At 37.7% G+C, this 20,718-nt stretch overlaps 1 protein-coding gene across 2 annotated transcripts; it reads left to right on the top strand.

Moving 5' to 3' along the window:
• The first annotated feature begins 31 nt into the window (after positions 1–31).
• Positions 32–18,728, top strand: LOC110459978 (dehydrogenase/reductase SDR family member 12-like). Of its 2 annotated transcripts, none has more exons than XM_021512645.1 (10): positions 32–104; positions 501–637; positions 6,441–6,574; positions 7,357–7,439; positions 8,615–8,710; positions 10,695–10,779; positions 11,495–11,556; positions 13,815–14,013; positions 15,196–15,333; positions 16,216–18,728. In XM_021512645.1, exons 2-10 carry the CDS (start codon positions 582–584, stop codon positions 16,341–16,343), a joined length of 981 nt encoding a protein of 326 aa, XP_021368320.1. In that variant the 5' UTR covers positions 32–104; positions 501–581; the 3' UTR covers positions 16,344–18,728. The 2 variants fall into 2 exon arrangements, with proteins under 2 accessions (XP_021368320.1, XP_021368327.1); XM_021512652.1 differs by having other exon boundaries at positions 82–141.
• The last annotated feature ends 1,990 nt before the right edge of the window (positions 18,729–20,718 follow it).

Below are 20,718 nucleotides of genomic sequence, written 5' to 3'. Positions count from 1 at the left end.
TGTGTACACGTCATCAAATATTGAGATCCTGTTCAAAGGTCGTGACGTTTAAAACAAAACAAAGAGCACATGCTTGCATAATTTTACACCACTTCCATGTACATGTACGTTATTTAATTATTTTCGTCGCCGACACAAATGGTATATTTGTCTAATTAGTCGTTAATTGAGTCTTAAAAGAGTTATTTTTTAAACAAATGCTGTTCTAAATAAGATTTGTATTGAATGTGCATTTTCATCCTATTTTCACGTACAAATTCATCATTGATTTGCTGACAGCAGACTTCAGATTGTGCTATGCAGCTGTCTGTCAGGACGGGTTCTTTGATCAAGGGCGAAAGCTGATGTTATTTATATATACCTTTGCAGTTAATAATCCGGTTTTAGTTGTCATGCAATTTATGTATATGTCACTATAGCTAATTAAGGTCACAATGGTTGCTTCACAAATAACGGTAATGATGATGGTTGTGAAATGCAAAAATGAATTTTATAATCAGGTTGATACCAGGAAAGATCGTTTGCAAGCTTAAGGACAATAAACGGCCAGAGCTTGTCAGGACTACAGACAGTGTACAGACATGTCCTTCTTCAGGAATACTATTTGGTTCATAAAGGGCATGAAAGAATACACAAAGTAAGTATTCACAGGAAATATGTAATTAGTCCGGAGTGATGTGACAATATTACTTTCCCCCAGTGATAATAATACATTGATGACATCATTGTGTAATATGTTGTAGAGTTGTCATCATTAAGATTGTTTGGGGAATTCAAAGAAATTAATTTGTAAAAATTTCAAAATCAGAAAAGGATGCACACAAGCAATTATATGATCCCTTTGAGAGAAAAAAATACAGTAAATGCTGTGTGAATTTTAATTAAAAGAAACTTTGCTGTTTTCATAACAAAGAAAATCTTGTGAAATATCAAAATAGGAGACAAAGAAAATCTTGTGAAATATCAAAATAGGAGACATAATATTAAGTACATGTATAATGCTCTAATTTAATTTAATTGATGTACAATTAAATATTGTGTAATATCATTATGTACAACATTAATTTTGTGCTGTAGATCTGTTGGTATACAATTATATATATATATATATATATACACATCCAAATATAGCTCTCTGGTCATTTAAATACATAAATACATGTTCTCTGATTCTGCTTGATTTACTCTCAACCATTACAGGTTTTTGATGATATTATAACATGCATGTAAAATGTAGGCTATATGCTACAGTTCTAGCTTTATATATATAGCGGCTAGCTATATACTTTATATATATATATATATAGCAGCTAGCTATATACTTTATATATATATAGCGGCTAGCTATATATTGTATATTTATATAGCGGCTCGCTATATAAACTTCATATATATAGCGGCTTGCTTTATAAGTTATATATAGCGGCTAGCTATATGCTATATATATATATATCAGCTAGCTAGATACTTATATATATATATATAGCTGCTAGCTATATGCTATATATATAGCGGCTATCTATATACTGTATATATATATAGCGGCTAGCTATATACTGTATATATATATAGTGGCTAGCTTTATACTTTATATATATATATAGCGGCTAGCTAGATACTTTTTATTTATATAGCGGCTAGCTATATACTTTATATATATATATATAGCGGCTAGCTATATACTTTATGTATACATAGCGGCTAGCTATATGCAATACACTATACTATAATAGTACCTGTAACTTTGTATAATAATCAACAATTTATATATTGTAAATCAATTTTCAGAAATATATGTAAAATAATATTGGAAATACTGGACTTGTGTTAGTCTTCTTAAGGTACTGTACGTGTATGTGTTGAAAATTATAGCTCAAATAAGATGCCATTGTATATATCACAGTCAATTAATTATGTACAATAACATGGGTCATGTTGGAACCTATGATATATATAAATACTGACAGGAACAAAAATCAATCCCTTGTCCCAAAATTTAACTAACAATCCTCCATGTATACACATACTGTCATACAATGCTAATGCATATATACACACAGATATCATAAAACGAACCAGAAATTAGCTAAATCAGTTTAAGGCCTAATAATATGTCTTTTCGCTATGGACCCAGTCTTTTGGCCTATATCTACTGTACCCTTTATACATGTATGATCTTTTAGGATGGGTCTGATATCGATCATGATGGATAAAAAAAGAGACTGGAGTCTGAATTGCTGTCTCTATATAACCTAACCTAGCAGGAGTCTGACTTCCTGTCTCTATATAACTTAACCTCGCAGTAGTCTGAATTGCTGTCTCTATATAACTTAAGCTAGCAGGAGTCTGACTTGCTGTATCTATATAACCTAACCTAGCAGGAGCCTGACTTGCTGTCTCTATATATCTTAGCCTAGATGTAGCAGGAGTCTGACTTGCTGCCTCTATATAACTTAACCTAGCATAACTTAACCTAGCAGGAGTCTAACTTGCTGTCTCTATATAACTTAACCTAGATGTAGCAGGACTCTGACTTGCTGTCTCTATATTACTTAACCTAGCAGGAGTCTGACTTGCTGTCTCTATATAACTTAACCTAGATGTAGCAGGAGTCTGACTTGCTGTCTCTATATAACTTAACCTCGCAGGAGTCTGAATTGCTGTCTCTATATAACTTAACCTAGCAGGAGTCTGACTTGCTGTCTCTATATAACCTAACCTAGCAGGAGTCTGAATTGCTGTCTCTATATTACTTAACCTAGCAGGAGTCTGAATTGCTGTCTCTATATAACTTAACCTAGCATGAATGCAGTAGCTTGTAAAAACACTCAAGTTAAAAAAGCCTTAATTTTCCTACATACCTACACATACCGAGCTTTTAGTTGACCTTTGACATTTAGCAATTTCATGATCTAAAAATGTAATAACATTTCTCTGAAAATTGGAGGATCAAAACACACTGTGAAGTAGACATGTCCTTTCAAACCATAGAGTCCAAGTGAATTTATTTGAAAAGTACTTTTAGGGGTTCCGGGAAAGTCCTGTATATGATTTTATTTTATAGACGAAAGTGGAAACATACAAAATGAAGGCCTTGTACGATATGTTACTCCACATGTGGAATGCTCGATTCTTGAAGATCCATTCTATCACGCACGTTACCCATGTTTGTTGTCATTACTGCCCACTGGTCAATTGAAAATTGTCTTTTAGTGGGATGTGCATTAGGATGATAAAATGTGAGCTGTGATATCAAAGTTTTTGCAATTTTATAATTAACTGTTGTTATCACTGTTATTCATTCCTATATAATTTCACTGTTATTCATTCCTATATAATTTCACTGTTATTCATTCCTATATAATTTCAGTTCCTCCTGAAAAAAGGGGAGGGGCCACTTATAGCTAAGGGGAGGGGCCACTTATAGCTAGGGGGATGGGCAATTATTATGGTTAATATACATACGGTAACTACCGGTTTATATGTATGTACAGTAGCTATATATATATATATGTCATCTCACATAAACAATTGATACAGAAGCTACATATACTTGAATTCACACAAAGACAAACCTATACAACACACTAGATAGATCGAGGGCTGCATTCCATACCATATATATAAGTATGTAATATATTTATGATCACTGGCGTATAATCAAATGTATATATATACAATAAGTAATTAAATGCAACAGCAAGCCATAAATACAGTAAATAATTAATAGCAGTTGGTTTTCCTGCGACTTAAGTCAAAAATCAATCTCTGGCTCTAAATTAACACTAGGCTGTACTTTGTACCTGTCATGTAATCAGTATATAGTTCTATTTATTGCCTTAGTATAAGGAAGGAAACATGAATATTTGTTTCCCAGAGGAGAATCACATTTCCCTTGGGTAAAGAATAGTATATCAGAAATACTTCAACTTTCCTTATCACTGTATACACATGTACGTACCATTACCCAGGATCATTAACACTTGAAGTACACAAGTATTTATGTAGTCTGGTCCGGCCAACCTCAGCATCCAGATTCATTCCGTGCCACACTAGAACTCTATCACCTGTATACATTAATTGTACTCTGCTAAGTCCTGCTATACACTCAGCCATCTCTCCCCTACCCCTATTATAAATCCGCCCCCGCCCCCTCTCCCCTACCCCTATTATAAATCCGCCCCACCCCCTCTCCCCTACCCCTATTATAAATCTGCCCCCAACCAATGGCCAGTTCCTTCCCGAATTTTACATATTCAACCACCTGTCTACAATGGTCACTCCACTCTGCCTCCCATGCCTTCATTACCCTGCCCCCTATACTCTGCATCCCATCCCTTCATTACCCCGCCCCCTATACTCTGCCTCCCATCCCGTCATTACCCGGCCCCCTATACTCTGCCTCCCATTCCTTCATTACCCCGCCCCCTATACTCTGCCTCCCACCCCTTCATTTCCCCGCCCCCTATACTCTGCCTCCCATCCCTTCCTTACCCTGCCCCCTATACTCTGCCCCCCATCCCTTCATTCCCCACCCCCTATACTCTGCCTCCCATGCCTTCATTCCCCGGCCCCCTATACTCTGCCTCCCATCCCTTCCTTACCCTGCCCCCTATACTCTGCCCCCCATCCCTTCATTCCCCACCCCCTATACTCTGCCTCCCATGCCTTCATTCCCCCGCCCCCTATACTCTGCCTCCCATCCCTTCATTACCCGACCCCCTATACTCTGCCTCCCATCCCTTCATTACCTCGCCCCCTATACTCTGCCTCCCATCCCTTCATTCCCCCACCCCCTATACTCTGCCTCCCATCCCTTCATTCCCCGGCCCCCTATACTCTGCCTCCCATGCCTTCATTACCCGGCCCCCTATACTCTGCCTCCCATCCCTTCCTTACCCTGCCCCCTATACTCTGCCTCCCATCCCTTCATTACCCCGCCCCCTATACTCTGCCTCCCATCCCTTCATTACCCCGCCCCCTATACTCTGCCTCCCATCCCTTCATTACCCCGCCCCCTATACTCTGCCTCCCATCCCTTCATTACCCCGCCCCCTATACTCTGCCTCCCATCCCTTCATTACCCCGCCCCCTATACTCTGCCTCCCATCCCTTCATTACCCCGCCCCCTATACTCTGCCTCCCATCCCTTCATTACCCCGCCCCCTATACTCTGCCTCCCATCCCTTCATTACCCCGCCCCCTATACTCTGCCTCCCATCCCTTCATTACCCCGCCCCCTATACTCTGCCTCCCATCCCTTCATTACCCCGCCCCCTATACTCTGCCTCCCATCCCTTCATTACCCCGCCCCCTATACTCTGCCTCCCATCCCTTCATTACCCCGCCCCCTATACTCTGCCTCCCATCCCTTCATTACCCCGCCCCCTATACTCTGCCTCCCATCCCTTCATTACCCCGCCCCCTATACTCTGCCTCCCATCCCTTCATTACCCCGCCCCCTATACTCTGCCTCCCATCCCTTCATTACCCCGCCCCCTATACTCTGCCTCCCATCCCTTCATTACCCCGCCCCCTATACTCTGCCTCCCATCCCTTCATTACCCCGCCCCCTATACTCTGCCTCCCATCCCTTCATTACCCCGCCCCCTATACTCTGCCTCCCATCCCTTCATTACCCCGTCCCCTATACTCTGCCTCCCATGCCTTCATTACCTCGCCCCCTATACTCTGCCTCCCATCCCTTCATTACCTCGCCCCCTATACTCTGCCTCCCATCCCTTCATTACCCCGCCCCCTATACTCTGCCTCCCATCCCTTCATTACCCCGTCCCCTATACTCTGCCTCCCATGCCTTCATTACCTCGCCCCCTATACTCTGCCTCCCATCCCTTCATTACCTCGCCCCCTATACTCTGCCTCCCATCCCTTCATTACCCCGCCTCCTATACTCTGCCTTTCATGCCTTCATTACCCCGCCCCCTATTACTCTGCCACCAATCCCTTGGGAGATGGGGGAGGAGGCTTGGTGACAATGGCCACTGTGTAGAAGCAGACTATAGAGGGCGGGGTAATGAAGGGATGGGAGGCAGAGTATAGGGGGCGGGGTAATGTGGCCTTTGTCCCCAACCTCCTCCCCCCATATCACCTCACGATTCTGTTTCATCCCCTTAGTTTATGTTTCTGGACCCCTACTCTACTGTCAACCCCCCTCCACCCGAGGAATGTTCCCCACACTTTGACATTCTATTCTGTTCCCTCTACACTTTGTCCCATCTCAGTGTGAACAAGTGAATGTTTTATGATCAAATGGTCACAAGAAATTTGGATGATAAGGTCACTGAATTCAGGTGAGTGTCTTCCAGTTTCTTTGGTCAGTTATGTAAAACAAACACATACAAGCCGATCATCAAAACTGATTCTTGAAAAGTTGGTATTGTGAACTATATGATGTTATACTAAAAGACAAATCTTTTCAGGGGAGGCTATGCCAGTGCCAGTAAAGACTTTAAGGCCTCCGATCTTGATGTTGATGTAACAGGCAGAAGTTATATGATCACAGGGGCCAACAGTGGCATAGGGAAGTGTACCGCTGTGGCCATTGCAAAAAAAGGTACATTTATATATGTGTGTAGTGAAACTGGCTCGGTCAATCACCCGTGACCAAATGACTCAATTGATTAATAAGTGTCTGTCTTGAGTTCTAAAGTCCCTGGTTTGAAACCTGTTCTGGCAGTGCATTTTTCTTCACCTGTAACAGTGGTGCCTTTGACTGATCCTTGTTTTAACTCATTCACCCTAGGAATTTCATAATGAACTTTTCCAACCTTTGAATTGGAAGAGTTCAAATGTGTCTTCAGGGGTGAATGAGTAAAGTACATTGTGTATGATACTCAAATCCTGGTTGTAAATAGTGTTGTTTTCGGAGATCAGTTGTACATTGTTTAACATCCTATCAACAGTCGACGGGTTTTTTCGGCGGCGAATACCTAGAAAAGGTAGGGAGCTCAAGGAATGTTGCAGAACTGGACGCATGGGCCAATGGCCGGCGTCATCCGTGAGTGAGGTAGCCGAATTGAATAGAGCACTGGAGGTCCCGAGTTCAAATACCTGTTCGGTCATACAAATTTCTTCTCCTGTTACATATATAATCAAACATACCTACATGTATATTTGATATTGTTTTCGTCACTAAATCTGATTTTCGTTAGAATTTTCCCTTACCCAAACCAGATTGTTGCTGATTATTTGCTGATCTAAATGTTGCCCGTCTTTTATCCCCTGTTTTCCACTCTTAGTTACCGGTATATGCTTTGGACAAGGTGTTTGTTACTGTGACGTTACAGAATGCTGTAATACCTGTACAGATAACATGATAAGTTTTGTACGTTTCAGGAGGGACTGTGCACATGGTTTGTCGTGATCCAAAACGTGGGGCAGAAGCTCGGCAGGCAGTTGAGGAAGAGTCACAAAATCAAGTTTGTATAAACCAAAGCTGTTTTGAATCGTCTGCAGTAATCTAGCAAAGAGATATGCCCCAGTCATTTTGACAGCCAGACAACAGTCATTGACGCTTAAACCCTTGAAAGTGGCTTCCTTTTTTGGAAACATGAAACACAGCCCAGTGCGTGTCCTCCATGCTTATCTTAAGGAAAAGAACCTTGACAACGTCTTCGAAAGCTACGATGCATAACTGTTTGATTCATCCCTGGCTAAATTCAGAACCTTGTGTTTTATTTTAAATTTCATTGTTGAAGCATATAATTTAACAGTTATGGGCTTTTGTGCTGGAAAATATGATGTGATATGAACCTGAAAAAGTTGTATTGACGTCGGCTTCACCTCTGTTAATAGAACTTTTTCAGGTTCATATTCACCAGCACAAAAGTCCATAATTGTATAATACTGCACGGTCATTTGAACTTTTATCCATGCAACATAGCGTTTTCAAATAAATGTACCAATTTCATATAGGAAACCTGGGAAAATTATTTCAGTATATGGAAGAAACAAAGCCCATTGGGTGATGAAACTGAAATAGCCAATTCCCAAGTTTTCATAAATCTAGTTTTTAGCTCACCTGGTCTAAAGGACCATGGTGAGCTTATAATAATGCCATACCGCAGCGTCCGTTGTCCGTCCGTCCGTCAACTTTCCTTTAAACTGCTACTAGTCCTGAATAGCCAAGTAGATTTTGACTAAATTTGGTTAGGCCAAGGGGACTCAATTTTGTTTAGATGGTAGGTGTGGCCCCCCTGGGGGCAGGGGGCAGGGGGCGGGGCCCAATAGGGGAAATAGAGGTAAAACCGTTAAAATCCTTCTTCTACCATAGTGATTAAGGGATTTTATCCTAATTTAGGCTGGAGCATCCTTGGGCCAAGGGGACTCAATTTTGTATAATTGGTGGTTATGACCCCCTAGGGGCATAGGGGTGGGGCTCTGTTTGAAGTTTGTTCTCGCTATATCTCAAGTACTTGATGGATCTTTCTGAAATTTCATATGTACTTACAGCACCTACCATGGAGTGTGATATTTTTACTTCATACCAATTATTTTAAACATATTCAGGTGAGTGATACAGGCCCTCTGGGCCTCTTGTTAATGTAAGGATGACATCTACATGTATTTAAAATCACTATTCGTATAATTTCAGAATGTTCAGCTTCACATATTGGATTTGTCGAAACCCAGAGATGTTACCAGGTTTGCTACGAACTTCATTTCATCAGGAAAACCTCTGAATGTCTTGGTAATTCTCTCTAAAATATGTATGCTTCGCTAGTGTTTTAGATTATAGTGTCATTGATGTATGTAGCTGTTATAGTACTCTTTAATCTTATATCCGGTACTGATTAATCATATATCCAGGACATATTATCTTATATCCAGGACTGACTAATCTTAAATCCGGGACTGACTAATCTTAAATCCGGGACTGACTTATCTTATATCCGGGACTGACTTATCTTATATCCTTGACATAATAATCTTATATTCAGGACATAATAATCTTATATCTGGGACATAATAATCTTATATCTGGGACATAATAATCTTATATCTGGGACATAATAATCTTATATCTGGGACATATTCTTAATATTGTGAAGTATTGGATTAAAGTTTGTGCAAGGAGGTAGAGTATTTCTAGGTATAAATTTCCCTTGTAAGTGTTAAGTATATGGCCAGGTGAGGTTACAACTTACATCAGGGACATGGAACAGCTATATTGCCTGTCTTTCGTTCAGGATAATTTTCTTTAAAAACTTTTAAGTCAGGAAGGATTAAAGGAATCATAGAGATCCAAGAGAGGCTGCAAGGATTGTTTCATCAAAATTTGAAATGGAACCTAGAATCCCTTGGCCACACAAACACAATATGGTATAATTAAACATGGTGGGCCTGTAGAGAGTTGATTTCAATGGTTCATTTGTGTTTAAACTTTTAACCAATACTAGACAAATACTAAGAGGATGGAATTGTGATTACCTGGTCATTTCCAGAAATTGTTCTCAAACAGTATTCACCATAATACTTGTAATCTATGAAGTCATGTATGGTATGAAATTTTCATTACATTTCAAAATATTTAAAATCCAGGAAAAATTGCGAACAACACAGCAAATCTGTTCGAAGTGTCAAAAAGATTTGCTTTGTTGTTCTCACTTTTTCCTTTTAACTTACGCACCAGTGTCAACTCTGTCATCTTTGCTAGCCAAGTGTTCGCTTCATATACACTCGCGATCGGAGTGTATACGAAGCGAACACTTGGCTAGCGAAGATGGAACTCTGTATTCTGTCTTTGCGTATTGCAGAGTTATCTTCTCTTGGGAGCAGGTATTGATTGTTACGTTACTTGTTTGTGAGAGTGACGTCATCAATTTTTGAGAAAACGACGTAATTTTCTCACACAAACCAATGACGTAACAATCAATACCTGCTCCCAAGAGAGGATAACTCTGCAATACGTAAAGACGGAATACCTTCGTGGTATCCACGGTACTTTCGACCAAGAAATTGAAGAAATTTCAGCTATCTAGGACGTTGTGTCTCCAACCCCTTCTGTGATTTCAAAACATTTTCAGATCTAGAATAAATTGGCGTTGTGATGAAGATACATGATTATAGCTGTACACAATCATTTAGAATGTTTGTGTCCCATTCACTAGGATGCCTTAAGGTAATAGGATTGTGTCACCATTTCTCAGTAGAATTTCTTTAAATTTTGTAGTTATATTGCTTTAAAATAAAAAAAAAATTCTGCCACAAAAAAAAATATAGGTTGTCAGAGTTTTAAGGATTTTAAATTGAAATTTATGCAAAAAGGAGTGAATTTTGAAAAAAAAATGAAAGACACAATATTTTTACAAAATATAATGTCAATAAAAATGATACTGACATATATTAGTATTGCATAAATGTATATCAATTTAATAAAGGGTGAAATTGTGTAAAATTAATTCTCTATACACGATATAAAAATTGACATTTTATAATAAAACCATATACACATAGTAATTGCAGGTAAGAGTTATCGTTCTTGAAAAACTTCACAGTAGTGAAATAGGTAGCCGGTTTCCTGAAGTACAGAAAAATGGACACATGTGACTCATTGATAAAAAACAACTGAATTAATGCCTGGATTGCTTTGAACTACTTTAATATTGANTCAACTAGGGATGTACTTCCTGTTTCCGTTTATCAATACACTCCAATGACCTTAACATTTCTAGATCAACAATGCTGGCTGCATGGTCAACACAAGGACTGTTAACTCGGAGGATGGACTGGAGAGGAATTTCTCCACCAACACACTAGGTAGGTCATTTCCATATATTGATTCAAACTCCAACTCATATGTTGACCACTACTTTCTAAATTACAGGTGTACATATGTTGACCGCTACTGTCTAAATTACAGGTGTACATATGTTGACCACTGCTTTCTAAATTACAGGCATACACATGTTGACCACTGCTTTCTTAATTACAGGTGTACATATGTTGACCACTACTTTCTAAATTACAGGTGTACATATGTTGACCACTACTTTCTTAATTACAGGTGTACATATGTTGACCGCTACTTTCTAAATTACAGGTGTACATATGTTGACCACTGCTTTCTAAATTACAGGTGTACATATGTTGACCACTTATTTCTAAATTACAGGTGTACATATGTTGACCACTACTTTCTAAATTACAGGTGTACATATGTTGACCGCTACTGTCTAAATTACAGGTGTACATATGTTGACCACTGCTTTCTAAATTACAGGTATACATATGTTGACCACTACTTTCTAAATTACAGGTGTACATATTTTGACCACTACTTTCTAAATTACAGGTGTACATATGTTGACCACTGCTTTCTAAATTACAGGTGTACATATGTTGACCATTACTTTCTGAATTACAGGTGTACATATGTTGACCACTACTTTCTAAATTACAGGTGTACATATGTTGAACACTACTTTCTAAATTACAGGTGTACACATGTTGACCACTACTTCCTAAATTACAGGTGTTCATATGTTGACCACTGCCCTGATACCGTTACTATCTAAACAAGAGAAATCTAGGGTGGTAAGTACAGAAAAGTTATTTGTGTTTGTTACAAATGAAAACTATTATTGCAGTTATCAGTATGAAAAAGTAACTAATATGGCACTTTTTACTTGTAAAATTCAGCCAGTGTATGCACCTGACTTTCAATGAGCGGATTCAGTTTTTATCACAGTGCATGTATACTATTTGTTTTCTTATTATCCTCGAGTCCTAATTATGATTTGATAGAACGGTGCTGATATGTTATTAATGGTGTGTCACACAACACGCCTTCCTCGTTTGGGTTTGATTTCACAATTGGTATTTTATTTCGTTGGTTCGAAAGAACCTATAAACAAGAAATATACATATATATACCTTAAACATAAAACAACAAATATATCTTACACACCATCACACATACATTTTACCGATAATAAAGTTTAGTTATTCATCGTGCTGCGTAGTTAATTTACTTATTATAAATTAATTGAATTATAATAAAATACTTAACGCGACGCACTCACCAGGACGCTGTGAACACAGGACTTCTTCCAATGTAAGTTGGAAGTACAGTATGCAGTGTCTATCATATATATGTCTGACTCCTTATAAGAGTGTCTCCGGTGTCACAAGTTGAATGGTCAAGCAAGTGCTGCGATTGGTCAGTTGACCAAATAACAACTCTGACCAATCAAATGAGTGACGATCATGCAACACACAAAACGAGTACACCAACACACCAACACAATCAATGCATCACAAACATGTGTACTATCAGGTAAAATATATACGCGAACTCTTATGTGTATCTATATATACAGATAATGAACACAATATAAACATCAGGTTACATATTCCCTCTCTCTGGGAAAATATCGCCTGACATTTCAATTATAAAAACATTATACATTTTACCGTAAGCACATATATATAGTACGACCGCCTCACACAGGTTGTTATTATCGTCTGTGTGGGGGATGGGGTGGTATGTATTTTAATGTCGCAGGACACGTGGTGGACTTTCTTTTGTCACTTGTAATTGATTTGGTAGAGGATTTAACTGTTAGTTCAGTCTGCGGTTTGTTTGTTTGTTTGTTTGTTTGTGTGGTTTTACATCCAACTCACTACAGAGTTGTTTAGTTATCCAGCAGGTGAAGAAAAGATAGAATGTAGAATTCTTATCCATTTGAGATGTAACGTACACTGCATTTGATTGGTCAATCAAAGTAATTTGCGACAGTAAAACCACCATCATACTGCCGCAAATTTCATAATACAGTAAGGTTATCCCCTAATAGATATAGCATGAGGTAAAGGGTTTTAATGGGATGAGAATAGAAAGCAGAGCCCTGGGCCTGTATTCATGAAACCATTTTCATGTTCAAGCATGGATTTTGTGCTCAAGCCTAATTTCTTGTTCTGGTTATAACTCAATAAATAAATCTTACTTTGTTAATGACTTGGAAACATTTTGAAGAGACTTAAAGCCAAATTCTGTTTTCAATGTTTACATTTGACTTTTTGATCGTTTGACACGATCTAAGCGAGTTACCAGGAAGTTGGTTTGAACACAGATTCCATGCTTGAGCATGAGAACAATTTCATGAATACCGGGCCCTGGACTGTAAAGATCTAGGTAGGAGTAATTGGACCATGTGGTAGAAGTAATTGGACCATGTTGGGACAATGGGTCCTATATTTATTTCCACACACTAATTTGAATTCCCTTGACTCTATCAAACTCTATAATTTCATGCAGAGTTTCATTGCAAGGTATTGCTCTTCCTCTCAAATTGTCAAATGTCCGGGTCTATTTTACTTTAAAAAGCATTTTCAGCAAAATAACTTGTGCTCCCTTTGAACAGTCAATCTTGAAGTTCATTCAGGGTCTCTGTACCTAGTGCTTCTGTTTGGGCCGTTTCTATAAATAGAAACAGTTTCCACATGTTTAGTTCTTTTACTATTGGTGTCTTACTTATATCTAATGTGATGTTTAATTTAGCGTAATTTTGTCTTGTCAATTACAAATTAATCATCATATAAACTATTATTTATGCATAATGTATGTTTGTGAGAGATATGAATTGGTATCTTTACAAGAAGGTACAGAAAAGAACACAGATTTATTAACATTAAGATTTTACAAATTACAATCAGTCTACAGCATTCAATCAAATACTTCATGCTAGACTTCCCAGTGTATGTTCCTTGCTTGGTAGGATCCCATTTAAGGTATTACTCTATATGGAAAATCTTAAACAGACACATTTCAACTCTGTTAACATATTTTCTAGATAACCGTCACGTCGGGCGGTATGCTGGTACAGAAGCTCAATGGTACAGATCTACAGTCTGAAAAGATGAATCCGTTTGATGGAACAATGGCATACGCCCAGAACAAACGTCAACAGGTTGTTATGACTGAACAGTATGCTAAGAAATACCCAAACATCCATTTCTCCAGCATGCACCCAGGCTGGGCAGATACTCCAGGTAAAATGTGTACCATGTAATTATTTCAAGTAAAGTACAAATTAATGTGTACATTAAAATTTATTTCATAGTTACGGTAAAAATGGAAAAATGGAAATCTTTGCTGTGTGGAATGTTCACATTTGTCCTGTTGAGTAAATTAGCAAGAAAACATCCTTATTCTTCTTCCAGTAATGTGCCGGGCTCCATGCGTGCGGAGCATATTCGCACATATTCCTTATACAAATATTTTTTATAGATAATAGATAAATAGAATAAATAGAGTTCTCATTTCATCAGATTTTATTGACTTTATATATGTCAAATGGATTGGACTTCAGACTAGGCCTATTGAAGTCCTTTCCAAACTTATTTACAAACATTACATATTTTCTGTCATAACAATTCAATATTAAACAGTGCAGGGGAGATAACTCCAATTTAGTTTGTGAAATGAACATTTTACAACTTTTTGTTTAATCATTTTCTGTTTATGTTTTAGATATTAACAATTGAATAAATCATGTATATTTATTGACAACCCATCCTACATAAAATCCAAGGGATACACCTGGCCCAAATAATAAATAGAGTTCAGGACCGTTCTCTTGGAAAATGTCCACACTGCAAACCAGTTTAAAGAATTGTCACTTTTACTGTAACAGTACAGTATAATAGTCTGGAAGCGTAGAAACATTTCAAATTTTATTCCTGCGTAAAGCAAAAATGTGAATATTGTAAAAGTTATTTCTCAGCAAGTGAAAGCAGCTAGAAGGCACAATGAATAATAATGCAAATGTCTCGTCTATTCACAAACTCTTGTGAGCAGTGAGATAATCCAGTAATAGAATTATCAGGGCTCGTATTCATAAAACCGTTCTCATGCTCAAACTCAGATTCTGTGCTCGAGCTCCAGTTCTTGTTCCATGGATAAATAAATAAAATATCACATTTTGTCCGTGATTTGGAAGAACATTGGAGAAACGTTAAGCAGAAAGCTAATTAAAATATTTGAACTTGACATTTTTATCGTGTGACATGATTTTAGCAAGTTACAAGTAATTCGGTTTGAACACAAATGCTTGAGCATGAGAACGGTTTGATGAATACGGGCCCAGGTCTATTACAGTTGACACCCAAGGTACATTGTATAAAATGTAATAGATATGACAAACTCAATGTATAAGAAATACTATGTTACAGCGGTGAGAAACTCTATGCCCGATTTCTACGAGAAAATGAAGACAAGGCTACGAACTCCAGAAGAGGGCGCTGATACTTTGGTGTGGCTGTCGGTGTCGGAATCTGTACCCACGCTTGCCAGTGGACTATTCTTTCAAGGTAGGTCACCTAGCCCCACAACCTATCAGAGGAGCGCTAAAGCATCTTGTTAATTATCAAATAGACGACAAACCAAAGTAATATAAGGTTCAATATCTGGGTTTATTCCTCAACTATAATGATGATACTTTGTTATGTATGGCGTAGGATGGCCAATGACTTCAACCACACGACAGCTAAAAATTGATTAGATTTAGAATGGTTAGCAATCTGTTGTCCAAGTAAGAAACTCCGCCATGTTAAACAAGCTGAAACGAGTGGGGCTAACTAGGGCAGAAATTGACACCTATTCAGGTCAGGTCATTAGACAATGAAAATTGTAAAAAACCACCCATTGATGACCCCGTGTTTGAAATCTTTAGACTGACTGTTTTTGCATATAAAAGAGTGAAATAGACCACTCATGTACATTTCAGTTAGACAGCTTTCCCATCACAAAGTAGGAACTGTTCAAAATCCATCTGAAACTAACAGCTGGATTCTCACCTACATTTCAAATAAATCTCATCAGATAAATTATACTCAGACAGGGGGTTTTCCCTGGGGCTCCCAAGGGGAAACTTGGTAAAAAGAAAATGACAAAAGTATCTGAAAATTTAGACCATTTTTTTTATGAAATCCTTCTTTGTTCACTATATCCCATATTGGCGGACATTGTCTAGGCCTATGACCGGTAAAACGCAGGCTCGTACCTGGTGATAAGCCCACCCCTCGTACCCGGTGATAAGCCCACCCCCTACTTTTGACATGTATTCATGCACAGGCCCCCTGGGCTTATCACCGGTAAATTACGGTACTAGCTTATGGACCCCTTGTTATTTTCATGCCTATATTTAAAGGACTATTTGATGTGTGTATAAATGAATTTCATTATTTACACAGATAGAAAATCAGTATCCACTCACCTACCCCTTGCCTGGACCAAGTCGACAGCAGAAGAGGAGGCAGCTTTCATGAATACACTCAACACCATCTCGCAGCAATTCCTTGTTGACAGCCCAGACTCTTAACGTTTGTAGACATCCCTGACTCCTGTTAACTGTACATAACCAGGCTGTACTAACACTGATAGACAGCCTGGCTCCTGTTAACTGTACATAACCTGGCTGTACTAACACTGATAGACAGCCTGGCTCCCGAGAGTTGCAGGCAGCCGCGAATTCTTTGCTCAATATTTAAAGATAAGTTGTTTATACACACATTTTGGTGAATTCTTATCAGTTGTTTTTATCACCTGTAGAACAATACCCATTTGGGTCTATGTACATTTAACATCGCTAATCAGAGCACTTGTTTAGCGTGTAATATATGTTACAAATAGAACAGGCCATAGATGACTGTACACAGTATTATAGAAACAAATAAAACAGTCTTATTTATTGTTGTGCTGGTCAAGTCAATGTCAGCATAGTTGATCCCACTTTTGACAGAAATTCACTCTAACAGATATTTTTAGAAACCTTAATGTTTAACCGACTCACATTTTATAAATACTACATGCATTAGAGTGTGATAGTGCCCAAGTTCTCACATCAAATCACCATGAAAATCCCAATGGCCCTCTGCATTAGAAATAAAGATAGGTTAGACTTACTGCGTCATTTCCACATTTCCGAGTATGCCTGTGTTTATCTAGCAGATGGCCTGTTACAGGTTTACCAAATCAAGGAAGCGCTTGGAAATCTCACTCATTTTAGTGTTACACGTCATAGCAATCACCAGCGAATAATACACAGTAGCGGCATGGAATGCCTGTTGGCCTACAGGCGTGGTGAATCGCAATGGAAAAAAATGGCCGCTGAAACAAACCTAAGGTGCATCTACTTTGCGCGATCACTATTTTGCACCGTCACACCGCATTGTCGCCTGTTGCTAGGGCGTTGGGAGCGCCCTTCCCCCTTCCATTGATTCAATGTTAAACCGAATGTGACAGTGTGAAATGAACTTGTCTCGACCAATCAGATTACAGGATTTTCACTAGAGGTATAATAGGTCAACTTATTAACCAACCGTGGAAGTTTATAATAGCAATATGGTTTGGAAACATAAATCTACAAAAGAAAGTTCCCACTGATGTTTTCTATTATATGGTATTGAAGTTACATGAAAGTTAGGTAACGTTTACACCTGAATTAGTCACTATAACTTGAAAGGGACATCCCATTAATGCCAAATACATTCCTCTGTGTTTCCTTACTGTAAAAGCTAGTCTATTTTACCCATTTATATGTATACATATATATTTGCTATTTATTACTTTAGTGTATTTTGATTTAGCAATGTGATTGTTAATTTGTTAATTAGCCCCTGATGGGCTTTTAATAGATAGGACATTTATCTAATAACAAATATGACGGATTAATAGAATCTCTCAACCCCTTGGGGATGTGATAGGGGAACCTCAACCCGAGGGGGGAGATGCTTATAATTAAGTTGCCAAACACAAGGCTTTGCTGAGTGTTTTGCAATTTATGAATCTTTCCCAGAGGGTTGAGATTTCTCTGTCTTAACACCAAGGGGGTGAATGATTCTTTTTTTCTCTTACCCTGTTCACCCATTTTGTATCATGTACATAATGTACTGTTAACGTCACTGGCTAAATGCAGGGCTGATGTGACGTTGATTCATTGTTGACGTGACGTCATACAATTGTTATGAATAGGGGAATCCCCCCATCTCAACCCTAGGGTGACACAAATATATATCTCACACTGGGAAAAGTTGTGGATACACCTGTCCAGGGTAAGAGAAAAATCTGTCTACTATTTGCCTGAAAAGATCATAAATCAATTATCTATTTATAATTAATTGACTATTGGTTGTCAATCGTCAATCATTTGTCCAATTGATCGTTGATTCGATCATCATTTGATCCATTTTTGGAGATGATCAATCATCGTAACTGACTTAATTAAAACAAATTGACACAAGTCATGAATTTAGAATTTTAGTTCAGTATTTAGTTCTGTATATTAAATGCCCATCAGAGTTGATAAGTTTTCCAAAAGGAAAATATTATAGACAAGTTCCAACAAATAGGAAATTTGAAACGAGACTGAAGCCATTGATTGGTACTGATGCTGCATGTTATCTGGTTTAAATCTTCATGTTCCTTACAGCATCATCTATGTAAGAGGCTTTTCGGCTTTAAAGAGGAAGATATAATAGTACAGATACGTAAATATGTCCAGATAGCTTAGGTGACTACCTCATTAAGTTAGACATCATTGTATTGGATATTGTATTTAAGTTTAACGGTCAATTCATAATGTGATGGTTAATTTTGAAACAAGGTCATTTTCTAAATTACAGATTTAATTACAGACAGGTATCAGCCTAGCGATTGGTCAGGTTTTTTTATTACCAGAGACCAATCAAACAGCTATCTTTGTGCCTTCAATTTTGCTATGGCATATATATATATATATTCCAGGGGTGCAGCAAGCTAAAGTGAGCTAACCCCTGGAGTATCGAGGATGACAATGTGTACACCCACATTTAAAATGAAATTCAAAGCTTAAGTAATAGAAAAATTAATTAATTATGATCGTCTAAAAATAGAAACGATAACATGTTTTTAAATTTTCAGATGTTGCTAAGTTTTTGAAAATTTTCTTAGCTGTAACACATTTTCATATGTTTGTCAGATAATATGTATTAATTATGTATAGGTCACCTACTTATTGTTGGGGCTCACATTATTACAAGTACATTATTTCTAACTTCATATAAATGTATGAAAATTGCTGCCAAATGATTTCCCCCCATCAGTAGATTCAGAATGCCAAGCCTTGTTGTAATACATATCTCAAGTTGTCAAATCATTTTACAATGTACTACCTTATTTAACTAGTTTCTTTTAAAGAATAATTTTGTATCTAAATTAATATACATCAAATATGAACAAAAATTGGAGGCTCTTATAAATTGTATCCACCTGCAAATATTTATATGGAAAAAATTGTAAATCATATTTGTATCTATGATCCTTATTTACACATTGTTATACATCCATGTCATATATTCCAGTATTACATAATTTATTATCACCCAATGTCAGAATTTAACCAATAGAATAATGTGATATATTGTGACGTCATAGACATGACGTCAAACTTAAGATTGCAATTTAATAAGAGGTATCATCAAGTTTCTTATGAGGTTAATTAATCTGACCTTGAAGTTGTTCTTTTTAGCTTGACAGAACCTCCTAAAATTAAAACTTTATGTTTCATCATATAAACCTTCCATGAAATAGACACTTGTAAAAAATCCTACCGGGTATACATGTATGTGCAAACAGTAAATCCTTGCTATAACGCCGCCATTTGTCCACAGAAATTTTGTCGTTAAAAGGGGTTTGGTGATAAATTAAGGGAAATGATGAAAAGAAAAAGGGTACGTTGGAATATGTCTGCAGAAACGAGGAGGCAAACAAAAAAGGAGGGTTGTACTGTTATTATGAAATACTAGTATTAGTCTACTTTTCTTTTTGGTTGCTGTTTAATGAGGTCATATGTACTATTTATATTAAACCACATTGATATAGAAATCCACGATATGGTACAGTTGTATTTGTCACCTATAGGTAGGAACACTTTACATTTCACTAGTAAATCAGACAATCAGGGGATGTACTATTTTGTTTCTATTTCAATAAAAATTATTCGTTAAGATGCCTCGACTTGTCTTTCTCTTTTTTAGCTCACGTGCCCGAAAGGCAAGTGAGCTTATCTAATGGAGTCGTCCGTCGTCCATAAACTTTTCCTTTAAATGACTTCTTCTAAAGAATGGGCAGGCATAGAGTCATGATATTTGGCTGAAAGCTTCGTTGGTAAATAAGAGCACAATAAAGTTTGAGTATGAAAATGACGTTGGCTTACTTTCAAGGTCACAGGGGTCAAATGTGTCAAATATTTCAAACAACTTCTTCTGAAGAACTGAAAGGTACAGAATCTTAATATTTGGCTGGTGGCGTCCTGGGAAAGGTCCCGACAAATTTTGAGAATGAAAATGACCTTATTGTACTTTCAAGTTCACAGGGGTCAAATATATCAAAAGGTTCAAACGATTTCTTCTGAGGAACTGAAAGGTATAGAATCTTTAAATTCAGATGGTACCTTGTTGGGATGGAGCCCAACAAAGTTTGTGAATGAAAAATGACCTTAACCTATTTTCAAGGTCACAGGAGTCAAATATGTCAAACTGTTCAAACGACTTCTTCTTCAGAACTGAAAGGTATAGAATCTTCATATTTGGCTGGTAGCTTTTCTTTGGTGGACCTTAACAAAGTTTGAGAACGAAAATGACCTTGACCTACTTACAAGGTTATTTATGGGTCAAAAGCCCTCAGGCTGATACGGCCGGGCCGGGCCGGGTAGGCTT

The sequence above is a fragment of the Mizuhopecten yessoensis genome, unplaced genomic scaffold (assembly GCF_002113885.1).
Source record: "Mizuhopecten yessoensis strain PY_sf001 unplaced genomic scaffold, ASM211388v2 scaffold1321, whole genome shotgun sequence".
NCBI classification, from domain to species: domain Eukaryota; kingdom Metazoa; phylum Mollusca; class Bivalvia; order Pectinida; family Pectinidae; genus Mizuhopecten; species Mizuhopecten yessoensis.
The sequence above is the reverse complement of the archived record's forward strand: the minus strand, read 5'-3'. Positions and strand labels throughout refer to the sequence as shown.

Coding starts and splice junctions, on each gene's coding strand:
- LOC110459978 (XM_021512645.1), top strand. CDS start 582: ATGTCCTTCTTCAGGAATACTATTTGGTTCATAAAGGGCATGAAAGAA. Junction 638..6,440: donor GGCATGAAAGAATACACAAA/GTAAGTATTCAC, acceptor AAATCTTTTCAG/GGGAGGCTATGCCAGTGCCA. Junction 7,440..8,614: donor AGGAAGAGTCACAAAATCAA/GTTTGTATAAAC, acceptor GTATAATTTCAG/AATGTTCAGCTTCACATATT.